Source organism: Babylonia areolata, chromosome 24, assembly GCF_041734735.1.
Source record: "Babylonia areolata isolate BAREFJ2019XMU chromosome 24, ASM4173473v1, whole genome shotgun sequence".
Lineage (NCBI taxonomy): Eukaryota > Metazoa > Mollusca > Gastropoda > Neogastropoda > Buccinidae > Babylonia > Babylonia areolata.
Genome location: NC_134899.1, coordinates 45477873 through 45490679, shown reverse-complemented (window position 1 = coordinate 45490679; position 12807 = coordinate 45477873). Strand labels below are relative to the sequence as shown.

The window sequence follows — 12807 nt, the reverse complement described above, 5'->3', positions numbered from 1 at the left end:
CATAGATATAGATAGGATCTATGAACTCTTTTCAAGTGATTTAAAACATATCTTTCAATACCGTCTTTTAGGTGGTTGGTATTACATTATACAAATCTGTGCATTCAGCTACATTACATACATAATTTCTCAAAGGCCGCTTTTAAAGACTGATTAAGTATTGATAGTTCAATAGTAAACAATCAGTATCAGAATCAGTAGCTCAAGGAGGCGTCACTGTGTTCGGACAAATCCATATACGCTACACCCCATCTGCCAAGTAGATGCCTGACCCGCAGCATAACCCAGCGCGCTTAGTCAGGCCCTGAGAAAAAAAAAGAGAAAAGAAAAAAAGAAAAAAAAGAGAAGTAAAAGAATACCTAAGTTATAATAAAAAAAAGAAGAAAAAAGATAATAATAATGATAATGATAATAATAATAAATGAAAATGAAATGAAAAGACAATAATGATAATAATAAACAAATAAGCAAATAAATGTAAACACACACACACACACACAGATGCACACACACACACACGCACACACACACACACATACAAAAGAAACAATTAAACCAACAAAAAATAAGCAACAATGTAAAGAAAGAAAGAAACTTTTGACAGAAAAAATTTATTTTGCATCCTTGTAATTTGTTTTTGTTTTTTTTCAGTAGACACACATGCAAAAGCAACTGCCTACATTTGTGTTCTGACAAGGGAATCAACAAAGGAATGGTGATGTGGAGAATGGCAGCATCAGATACCAGCTGATTGTAGCTGATAACAAGTGTCTCATTCTATATATAATACTGTTTTGGTCCCTTAACCACACAGATTTCAATGTTCCACAAGTGCATTTTACTGGAACAATTTTCCCCAATATTTGTTGTACTGCATTTTTAAACAGTGTGTATGTTGTTTTTATTTTGATTTAATGTTTTTATTTTCACTTTAATTAAAAGAAGGAATATTTGGTTTTACTGTAATAAATTGACATTTGTAGATATAAAAATTACCTAGTAATAATGATTAAATCTGATATTAATTTTTCATCAGTTTTTGTATTTTCATCATTGCTATATAATGACATTCGATGTATTTCCATTTCTTTCCCAGAACAACAGTCGAATGAATAGTCTTACTCTGTCTTTTTTTTTAGCGTCACAAAAGTTAAATCAAACGTTACTAACACTTATCTGCATGGTGTTTTTAAAGGTAATCGGTGGCATGTTTTGAGATGAAATCACATAACTTTATTTCTCTAGTTTTGTTTGCTCAGTTTAGCATCTTTCGAGTCAGTGAGGGAATCAAGATATCTCCTCTAGTTGCTAAAAGTTTTAATATCAGACTTCACTGTTTTTCATCGTAATGTTGTAGCCAGCTCTCAACCCCTCATAAACTGTTATCTTCTTTGTTATTATCAATATTTTGTCTTTAATGTGTAAATGCAAGTATATGTGTATTTGTGTGTATATGTGTGATCAACAGTGTGCATGTGTGTGTGTGTGTGTGTGTGTGTGTGTATGTGTGTGTGTGTGTGTGTGTAATATGGATACAGTTTTGTTTAACAGTTTGTGACGTAGCATGCGAAAACCCGACTAAAGTCACAGCCAGCTATTCTTAGTTATGCACAAAAACACATCATTAGGGTCAAAACAGTGAAAATCAAGATTTTTTAATTTTTTTTTTTTTTACTAGTTTTGCATTTTTGAAGTCTTATCTTTGCTGTCATTAAGTATTTTAGCAACCTCTAAGACAAAGTCACCAGCGCAGTCTACTTCAACAGTAACATAGGGGACTGGTTCAGAACCACAGTTGGAGTGAGGCAAGGCTGTTTGCTCTCACCAACTCTCTTCAACATTTTCCTGGAAAGAATCATGACTGATGCACTTGAAGACCACAAAGGAACAGTCAGCATTGGAGGCAGAGCAGTCACCAACTTATGTTTCGCCGACGATATTGACGGCCTAGCAGGAAAAGAAGAGGAGCTAGCTAGCTTAGTGGACCACCTTGATAAAACCTCTAGAGCCTATGGCATGCAGATCAGTGCAGAGAAGACCAAACTGATGACCAACAACACCAATGGCATCAGCACTGACATAAGAGTGGATGGCCAGAAGCTAGAAACTGTCCACAGCTTTAAATACCTGGGAGCAATTGTGACAGATGAGGGATCCAAACCGGAAGTACTCTGCAGGATTGCACAGGTGACAGCAGCACTCACAAAACTGAGATACATTTGGAACAACTGGAACATTGCACTCGGCTCAAAGATCAGACTGATGCGTACCCTGGTGACATCTATACTCTTGTATGCATGTGAATCGTGGACCTTAACAGCTGAAATAGAAAAGAGAATACAGTCCACTTCTTCTTCTTCTTCTTCTGCGTTCGTGGGCTTCAACTCCCACGTTCACTCGTATATACTTGAGTTGGCTTTTACATGTATGACCGTTTTATACAGTCCACTGAGATGAGATGCTTTTGAAGACTCCTGGGCATCTCCTACAAAGATCATATCACGAACAAAGAATTTCGAAACAGAATCAGGCAAGTCATTGGGCCCTACGAAGACCTGTTGACCTTGGTCAAGAGACGCAAGCTCAAATGGTATGGCCATGTCATGAGATCATCAGGGCTTGCCAAGACATTCCTGCAGGGCATAGTGCAAGGAGGGAGAAGGAGAGGCAGACAGAGGAAGAGATGGGAGGACAACATTCCAGAATGGACGGGCTTGAGGTTGAGCGATACAGTCAGGAGGTCAGAAAACCGAGAGGATTGGAGGATGCTGGTTGCCAGATCACCTGTGGCACCCCAACGGTCCACAAGACTACAGGATAGGTGAAGGTGAAGGTGAAGTATTTTTGCATAAAAGTGCCTGAAACTGTAGTATCTTGAATGATTTCAGGTGCATGTGCTATTGGCACTGCTGCACACATTTGTCACTTAAAGGTGCATTGTTCAGTGCATTTGACTCCAGGCTTTTCTGAAATGACATCAGGTGATGATGTGACAATACTCTTAATGACTGCAGTTAGCATTACGGGAAATGATATTTGTTCAAACACAAATGCAGTCTTTGTCTGTCATTAGAACATTCACTGTCGCTGTTCACTGCTCTCTTGCTGCTTGACGTCTCTCCTTCAGTCACCATTCTGGAACATGTTTCAGTACAGAAAGAAAATATTAATTTTCCTGCAATTTTTTTCATATAGAAATGTATAGTTTACATAATTCTGAATCTTTTGACACCACCACATACATGTTCAAGATAATTCTTGTTCTAAAGTTACAAGCAGGCAATTTCTCCATTTGTTCTCTTCGGGCACATAAAAAAAACAACTATAATAGATAGATCAGCTCTGTTTTTTTGTTTGTTAAACTGTGATTTTTAACATTCTGAAAGTACAAACGTGTCAAAAACAATAAAGTCTGATTTTAGCGGGGTTTTTGTGTGCTGCATCACATTTGCTTGTGTTTGTGTTTGTGCTTTGTATAGATTGGAATGTACCAGATGCTTTCATGTGGTAAAAGAATTAGACAAACTTTCGTATTTACAGTAAATACCATTCTGTTGCAATTATGAAACTTAACTTCTGAACCACTGATTATTGTGCCAAGTATAGCTTCCAGGAAAAGTGTTGTGGCCTTGTCATGTTTGCTGTTTGCTTGACCTTTCCTTGGGCCCTGAAATGGCCCCTTGCAGTCAGCAGGGCTGAAATCTACATGGTTTGATTGATACTATATTGATACTGTAGTATTGTATTACTCTTTGTCACAACGGATTTCTCTGTGTGGAATTCTGGCTTCTCTTCCCAGGGAGAGTGTGTCGCTACAATTCAGTGCCACCTTTTCTTTTTCTCTGCTAGCAAGTGTATTTGTTTTTTCCTATCAAGGTTACTTTTTTGAACAGAACTTTAGACAACCAGTTTTTTGCTGTGGGTTCTTTTACATGTACTGTGTGCATGCTACACATAGGACCTCAGTTTGTCATCTCATCCAAAAGACTAGCACACAGACCACCACTTCAGGGCCTGGTGGAGGGGTGAACATTCTGCTGGGTGTGGGGTGTGGTCCAGCTCGCTCAGATTCTCTCACTTCCTGGGTGGTCACCGTTCCACTAGGCCACTACTACATAAGCGACACCATGCAAGCCGAGTGGTTAAAGCGTTTCACTTTCAATCTGAGGGTCCCGGGTTCAGATCTCAGTAACGGTGCCTGATGGATAAAGGATGGAGATTTTTCCGATCTCCAAGGTCAATGTATGCACAGACCTGCTTGTGCCTGAACCCCCTTCAAGTGTATATGCGTGCAGAAGATCAAATACACATATTAAGATCCTGTTATCCGTGTCAGCATTAGGTAGGTTATGGAAACAAGAACATACCCAGCATGCACACCCCTGAAAATGGAGTATGGCTGCCTACATGGGCGGTAAATAAACAAAATGGTCATGCACATAAAATGTTGATGTCTGCATGAGTATATGAGTGCGTGACTGAAACCTGATTGAATGACACAGGAAACGAATGATGAGCGCCCAATGGCAGCTGTCATTCAGCTCTACCCAGGTAGGCAGCCTGTTGCGTGAATGTGTTTGTAAAGCACTTAGAGCTTGGTGTCAGGCTGAGGATAGGCGCTGTATACTCATCCATGTTATCATCATCATCATCAAACGATTCTGTGTTTGTAAAGCACTTTGAACTTGGTCTCTGACCGAGGACAGGCACTAGATAATTATCCATATCATCATCATCATCGTCATCGTCGTCATCATCATCATCATCATCATTCCTATGGATGTTGTCATGTGACTGCATGTGTCATCATCGTCATGGCAGGCTGCACCACTGGCAGCACCCATGTGGAACAACAGCTGAAGGAACTGCGCGATGTGGGCGGGGGTGAGAGGTCGCGACCCAAGCAGTATTACGCCTACAACAACACCAAGACCCGTCTGGAGGCAGACCAGGCGGTGTTCAAGGTGTACAAGGGGGTCAAGTGCTTTGACTTCTCCAAGGACAAGAACATCATCGTCACTGGAGGTGCCTTTCTTCATCCTTTTTGTTTTTGTTTTTGTTTGTTTGTTCGTTGTTTTTTTTTCATTTGGTAAACTTCTGTTTGATGGTCATCTCATAGAACACTGGCCTTGCAAATAAAGGGATGCATGAAAGACAGTGTGAGTATTTTGCATGTTAATGTGTGGGTGATGTAGAGGGATGGGGGAGTGTGTGCGATTATCTCCCTTTCTTTGGGGAGGGAGGGTTTTGTCTTCTGCCATCTCTCTCTCTCTCTCTCCTCTCTCTCTCTCACTCTTCTCTCTCTCTCTCTCTCTCCTCTCTCTATCTCTCTCTCCTCTCTCTCTCTCCTCTCTCTCACTCTCTCTCACATACACAGAAACCTTACTTTCACAATTCTCTGTTTGTGTGTTTTCATGCTTATAGGCATTTTTTCTTTAAAAAAAATATTTTTACAATATTTTTAACACCATCTTGGTTTTTTTCCCCCCATGCTCTAGTGTGTGTGTTAAATGATGAAGTGAATGTGTGTGTTTCTCACTCACAACCTCTCCACTGTTATATGTGATTCTGTGCACCTGTTCACATGCTTCCTTGTGTGCCTGCTTCTCTGTATGCACGCGTCTTGATCCTGTCTCTGTATTTACTTATTCTTTTCACGGAGAGAACTCAGACTTGAATGTTTTAATGAGGGTAAAAGGATAAGCGGAAAACTTCTTTTTCAGCAAGCCCTCAACCCCCCACCCCCTCAAAGAAACCAAACCAAAACCAAGCCCAAAAAACATGGGAGGGTTTTTCCGTTGCTGCCTTTCTTTCACACTTTTCTGTCTTTGTGTTTTTATACTGATGGACATTCTTTCTGTTTTAATTATTTACAGTTGTTTATACTGTGTGGGGTTTTTTCATGCTCACCACACTTAATTTCTAATTTCTTTTGCTGAGATGATAAAGTTATTCTGATTCTGACGGAAAACAGACCGTAGACCAAACTGTAGAAATGGACAGTGGTGGGGGATGGGGAGATGGGATGTGGAGAGAGAGACAGACAGACAGAAAGAGAGGAAAAGACATTTTCTTTGTTTTTAAGGATAGCAAGAACAGAAGGACATCATTGGTGTGATTTCCAGTCTTTGTACTAAAGAGAGAGAGAGATTGAGAGAGAGGGTATTTTACTGCAAAGTTGTTTTCTGTATGTTGATACAAGCTTTCTGCTCTGACGTTTTCTGCCCTCTCAAGCATAGGTCCTCACTACCTCTCTGACCTCCTTGAAGTGTGTATTCTGACTCCTCACCTTCGTTCTGCTTCTGATACCAGGCCATTGAAAATCTCTGTTGTGAAGAAGCAGCAACAGGGTCAGAGATCTTTCTGTTTTCAGGCCTCGTCATTGTTGAACAGACTGCCAGAAAATTTGCGGCATTTTGTGTCGCTGAAATCTTTTAAGCCTGCTTTGAAAACACATCTTTTCTAACAACAGTAATTTTTTTATTATTATTTTTTTTTAGTGCTGGTCGTGTTGGTTAATGCATGTTTTATTGTGAGGAAGCCGTTTGCCATGTGTGTGTGGCAGGGTGCTCACGAGTGTCCGTGCGTTCGTGTGTGTGTACATGCCTGAGTGCATGTTGCTGGGATGCGTTTCTTGGGGGACGTCACAGCTGGGTGGGTTGTTTCCCATGTTCAGTTGACTGCGTGAGTGAATTCTGGCAGGTGCTTCTGTGTGTGGGGGGTGGGGTGGGGTGTAGGGGTGGTATTGATTGATGATGCGGGGGGAGTGGGGAACGAAATGTAAAGAGCTTTGAGCAGTGTTTCTGAGAAACGTGCTATATAATGTCCATTATTATTGTTATGATTATTATTATTAATTGCTGTTCACCTGTACTGTTGCTGTGTTCAGGCATGGACAGAATCATCAGACTGTGGAACCCCTATGTGTCGCAGTAAGTGGGCAGTGACTGTGTTTTTGTTTTTTTTGATGAGTCCAGTCTTTGTGGTGGTGTTACAATATCCACAGTTGTAGGTATCAACGTCTGATCAATGCTTAGAAATTCAGCAGCAAGAAATGAATTGTGGAGTTAACACTCTGTGTTCATGTGCTTGTGTGTGTGTGTGTGTGTGTGTGTGTGTGTGTGTGTGTGTGTGTGTGTGTGTGGTGATTGCCTCCATTCATTTAAAATATGCAGCCCTGCAGTCAGTTAGACTACTGGTCACTCATTCAGCTTGCAAAATAAAATACATTTTGCTTAAAGAGAGAGAGAGAGAGAGAGAGAGAGAGAGAGAGAGAGAGAGAGAGAGAGAGAGAGAGAGAGAGAGCTTTCTTCATCCATGAAAAGCAGCATTTCACATGTTTTGTTTTCTTTATAACTGTGTGTGATGATGGTGGTTTTCAGGAAGCCAACTGCGATGCTGCGAGGTCACAACGCCCCCATCTTTTTCCTGCACATAGCTGATGAGGATGACCGCATCTACAGTTTGTCTACTGACCGGTGTCTTAAGGTGAGGGGTGAGAGGGCTGTAGGGCACCTGTCTACTGACCGGTGTCTTAAGGTGAGGGATGAGAGGGCTGTAGGGCACCTGTCTACTGACCGGTGTCTTAAGGTGAGGGGTGAGAGGGCTTTAGGGCACCTGTCTACTGACCGGTGTCTTAAGGTGAATGGTGAGAGGGCTGTAGGGCACCTGTCTACTGACCGGTGTCTTAAGGTGAGGGGTGAGAGGGCTGTAGGGCACCTGTCTACTGACCGGTGTCTTAAGGTGAGGGATGAGAGGGCTGTAGGGCACCTGTCTACTGACCGGTGTCTTAAGGTGAGAGGGCTGTAGGACACCTGTCTACTGACCGGTGTCTTAAGGTGAGAGGGCTGTAGGGCACCTGTCTACTGACCGGTGTCTTAAGGTGAGGGGTGAGAGGGCTTTAGGGCACCTGTCTACTGACCGGTGTCTTAAGGTGAGGGGTTAGAGGGCTTTAGGGCACCTGTCTACTGACCGGTGTCTTAAAGTGAGGGGTGAGAGGGCTTTAGGGCACCTGTCTACTGACCGGTGTCTTAAGGTGAGGGGTGAGAGGGCTGTAGGGCACCTGTCTACTGACCGGTGTCTTAAGGTGAGGGGTGAGAGGGCTTTAGGGCACCTGTCTACTGACCGGTGTCTTAAGGTGAGGGGTGAGAGGGCTGTAGGGCACCTGGATCGATTGATTGATTGATCAACAGGTGCAATAGCCAAGTGGTTAAGGCATTGGACTTTCATTGGAATCTCGATAACACATGAGCAGATCTGCTTGTGCCTGAATGCTCTTTGTGTGTATACACAAGCAGAAGATCAAATATGCACGTTAAAGATCGTGTAATACATGTCAGTGTTCAGTGGGTTGTGGAAACAAGAAAATATCCAGCATGACACACCCCTGAAAATGAAGTATGGTTGCCTACATGGTGGGGTAAAAATGGTCATACATGTAAAAGCCCACTCATGTACACACAATTGAATGTGGGAGTTGCAGTCCATGAACGAAGAAGAAGAGATCGATTGATCAGCATCAGTATTTATACAGCACCTATCCTGTGACGGAGACCAAGCTCTGAGCGCTTCACAAACACGGAGCCATTCGCACAACAGGCAGCCTCCCTGGGTGGAGCTGACTGACGGCTGTCTTTAGGCACGCATCTTTTGTTTACTGTGTCAGTCAGTCAGGTTTCAGTCACTTGCACACATACACATGCATGCACACACACACACACACTCACACACACACATTTTATTTTACATATGCTAAGTGCATGCTGCACACAGGACTTATGTTTATCATCTCATACAAAAGACTTGCACCCAGACCACCACTGAAGGAGGGAGGAGGGAGGAAAAGTTCCAGTTTGTATCACTACAGTGTGGAATGTTGGTTTCGTGGTAACGCTTCCGCCTGGGAAGTGAGAGAATATGCCACACCATGCCACACCACACCATGCCACACCACACCACACCACACACACCACGCCACACCATGCCACCCCACACCACACCACACCACACCACACACCACACCACCCCACACCACACCACACGCCACGCCACGCTACGCCACGCCATGCCACACCACACGCCACGCCACGCCACGCCACGCCACACCACCCCACCCCACACCACACCACCACACCACACCACACCACACCACCCCACCACACCACCCCACTCCACACCACCCAACCCCACACCACTCCACACCACACAACACCACACCACACAACACCACACCCCACACCACACCACAACACACCACACCACACACCACCCCACACCACACCACACAACACCACACCACACCACCCCACACCACACCACACACCACCCCACCCCACACCACACCACACCACACCACACCACCCCACACCACACCACACACCACCCCACTCCACCCCACACCACCCCACACCACACCACCCCACACCACACCACACCACATGTGAGTGACGCTGTGTGCTGACGGCAGATGGCAGAGGGGGGCACTGCAGACAGGAAGGGGGAGCAGGACATCATGGTGGACGTATGGTCATCGTGTGGTGGTCATGGTCATCGTGTGTTGGTCATGGGGATCGTGTGTTGGTATTGTGTGTTGGCCATAGGGATTATGTGTTTGTCTTGGGGATCATGTGTTGGTCATGTGGATTATGTGTTGTCATGGTCATCGTGTGGTGGTCATGGGGATTGTGTGTTGGTCATGGTCATCGTGTATTGGTCATGGGGATCGTATGTTGGTTATAGGGATCGTGTGTTGGTATTGTGTGTTGGCCATAGGGATTATGTGTTTGTCTTGGGGATCATGTGTTGGTCATGGGGATTGTGTGTTGTCATGGGGATTGTGTGTTGGTCATGGGGATTGTGTGTTGTCATGGGGATCGTGTGTTGTCGTGGGGATCGTGTGTTGTCATGGGGATCGTGTGTTGTCATGGGGATCGTGTGTTGGTATTGTGTGTTGGCCATAGGAATTATGTGTTTGTCTTGGGGATCATGTGTTGGTCATGGGGATCGTGTGTTGTCATGGGGATCGTGTGTTGTCATGGGGATCATGTGTTGGTCATGGGGATTGTGTGTTGTCATGGGGATCGTGTGTTGTCATGGGGATCGTGTGTTGTCATGGGGATCGTGTGTTGGTCATGGGGATTGTGTGTTGTCATGGGGATTGTGTGTTGTCATGGGGATCGTGTGTTGTCGTGGGGATCGTGTGTTGTCATGGGGATCGTGTGTTGTCATGGGGATCGTGTGTTGGTCATGGGGATCGTGTGTTGGTATTGTGTGTTGGCCATAGGAATTATGTGTTTGTCTTGGGGATCATGTGTTGGTCATGGGGATTGTGTGTTGTCATGGGGATCGTGTGTTGTCATGGGGATCGTGTGTTGTCATGGGGATCGTGTGTTGTCATGGGGATCATGTGTTGGTCATGGGGATTGTGTGTTGTCATGGGGATTGTGTGTTGTCATGGGGATCGTGTGTTGGTTGTAGGGATCATGTGTTCAGGGAATAGGGAACTTGGGGACTGTTTAGGGAACTTGGGAATCATGTGTTTGGGGAACAGGGAACTTGGGGATGGTGTGTTGGTGGAACAGGGAATTTAGGGATTGTGTGTTGGGGGAACAGGGAATGGGGAACTTAGAGTCTGTTTGAGGTGTGTTTGAGAATGACAGGGGTGGTGTTTTTTTAAAAATTTTTTATTAAATCAGAATCTAAAAACAGCAGATATGGCGTGGCGTATATGGATCAGTTCACGCACTTTGACACCTCCTTGAAACTGAAACTGATCTGGAGGAGTGGGAAGCTTCATTTCTGTTGTTGAGTTTTGACTCACTTGTGTTAGCAAAGTGAGGCTATGTGGTGTGTGTGTGTGTGTGTGTGTGTGTGTGTGTGTGTGTGTGTGTGTGTGTGTGTGTCCATTGTAAATTTCAATGTTGACATTTTCTCTGGAAATACTTTGTCTCCCAATACCTGCCATAGTAGGAAAAAAAAATCTTCAGTCATACCAATAACAGTTTGTAAGTCTGCTGAATTAAGTTGTATTTTCTGATCATTAATGGTTTATTTCATTGAGGCTCGTTCTGGATCCAAAAACACCATATTACCGCTTCCCAGTTTCCGGAATGTAGGCAGTGTTTGGTAAGAAGATGGCGTGACCTCATTTTTTTTGTTCGCAATTAAAAGAAAATGAAATACAAATTCTGGACAGAACACATACAATGACGCTAACTAAACCATCGACTGTTCACTGCATGTAAATATTCTAAAGTGGAATCTGAATTAACTTGAATGAACATAATAGAAAAATTGATTCGACTGTTTCACTGAGCCTTGTCTGGACTAGTCTGTGCAGATCTTGAGACAAGAGTTACATGTTGCAATGTGCCTGAGGTTATGGCATTGTCTCTTTTACTGCCGAATTAAAAGAATTTCTTAAATAATCAAGATATGAAAAAATATACAATAAACATGATTTAAACGGTGTTATTACCTCCAATACAATAATATCTTTATCATGCTAAAAAAACACACCGAACACATCGCTTTGAATATTAACATTTGATCAAATGACATCAGATGCACTGCAGTGGTCTGGATAAGTCTACTTGCTTCTGAACTGGACATGCATGGTTCAGTCCTGCTCGCATGCATATTTTTCTCCCAAGCTTATTAACATGTATGCATAATATAGAACACATTTTAACGATTTTTGTAATCTTTTTTTCTCTCTCATGATTTCTTTACTGGATAAAGCATGTATCACAAGTGAGTCTTGAAGGTCTTGCCTCTTTTTTTATTTTAAAGATTTTTCATTTTGTTGTTTGATCAACCTTTGTTCTTTCTTTGTTCATGTCCCTGAAGTATTTCATGATTACAAAAAGGAATGCAGTGCATCTGATAGTTGTTGAAGAGATGTGGTCACTGGCTTTGTTGGCTTTGTTTTGGGTCAGCTTTGTTGTGGTGGGTTACTGGAAAGAGTTCTCTGTCTCCTGTCATTGGTCAGCCAATATGAGATTGTCTTTTTTAAAGTTGTACTTTAGTGCTATCATTTCAGATTTTACAAGAAAAAAGAACAATGAAAATAATCGTAGAAATTTGCGTGATATATATATATACTCATGTCTTGGTTAATGGTCGGAGAGAGAGATCTTGTTTTGCTTGTGTTTGATGATGAATTGGTAACTGTGGATTCTGAAGGGTTGTGGTGCACACAGTGTCCTCTTTTTTGTCCTCTCTTCCAAAAGACCTTAGGATATCTTGTGCAAGGGGAGCAACTCCACGTATCCACATCCAAGAAAACCACATTTACATCCAAGAAAACCAGATTTCCTTTGTGATTGAGCAGTGAACAATATCATCATTACCTAAGAAGACAACCAAGATACTTGCAGTTTTTTTACAATTCACAAAAAAGAAAAGAAAATAGTGCCAGAAAACTACTGGACTGACTGCATAATAAAAATAATGGACATTTGTTGAGCGCTCTCCTCCCTTAAAGAGAGCTCAAAGCACTTTACAATGAACATTAAACACACACACACACACACACACACACACGCATGCACGCACGCATGCACGCAATAACTCACAAAAGAAAGAAGAAGAAAATAATGATTTAGCGCACATTTATCCTATGATAAAGTGTCTGCTATGGGTATCTCTATCAGTATATTTGTGTGTCTTTATTCGTAGGACTTTGTTATTTTGATGATATACATCACGCTTAATTTGTACAATATGTATGTTTGCATGTTGACACCCATGTACACATGTCCCCTTCCATCTCTCTCTCTCTCTCCCTGCCTTCCACCCACTTACTCT

The 12807-nt window shown here is 42.9% G+C and overlaps 1 protein-coding gene across 1 annotated transcript in view; it reads left to right on the top strand.

The window, feature by feature from the left end:
* The window catches only part of LOC143298703 (cilia- and flagella-associated protein 337-like), an 86616-nt gene that overhangs the window by 45350 nt on the left and 28459 nt on the right, over positions 1-12807 (top strand). The window contains exons 10-12 of the mRNA XM_076611599.1: positions 4822-5025; positions 6890-6932; positions 7383-7488. Of these exons, the coding sequence (XP_076467714.1) occupies positions 4822-5025; positions 6890-6932; positions 7383-7488 (353 nt within the window). The remainder of the gene's footprint in view (positions 1-4821; positions 5026-6889; positions 6933-7382; positions 7489-12807) is intronic.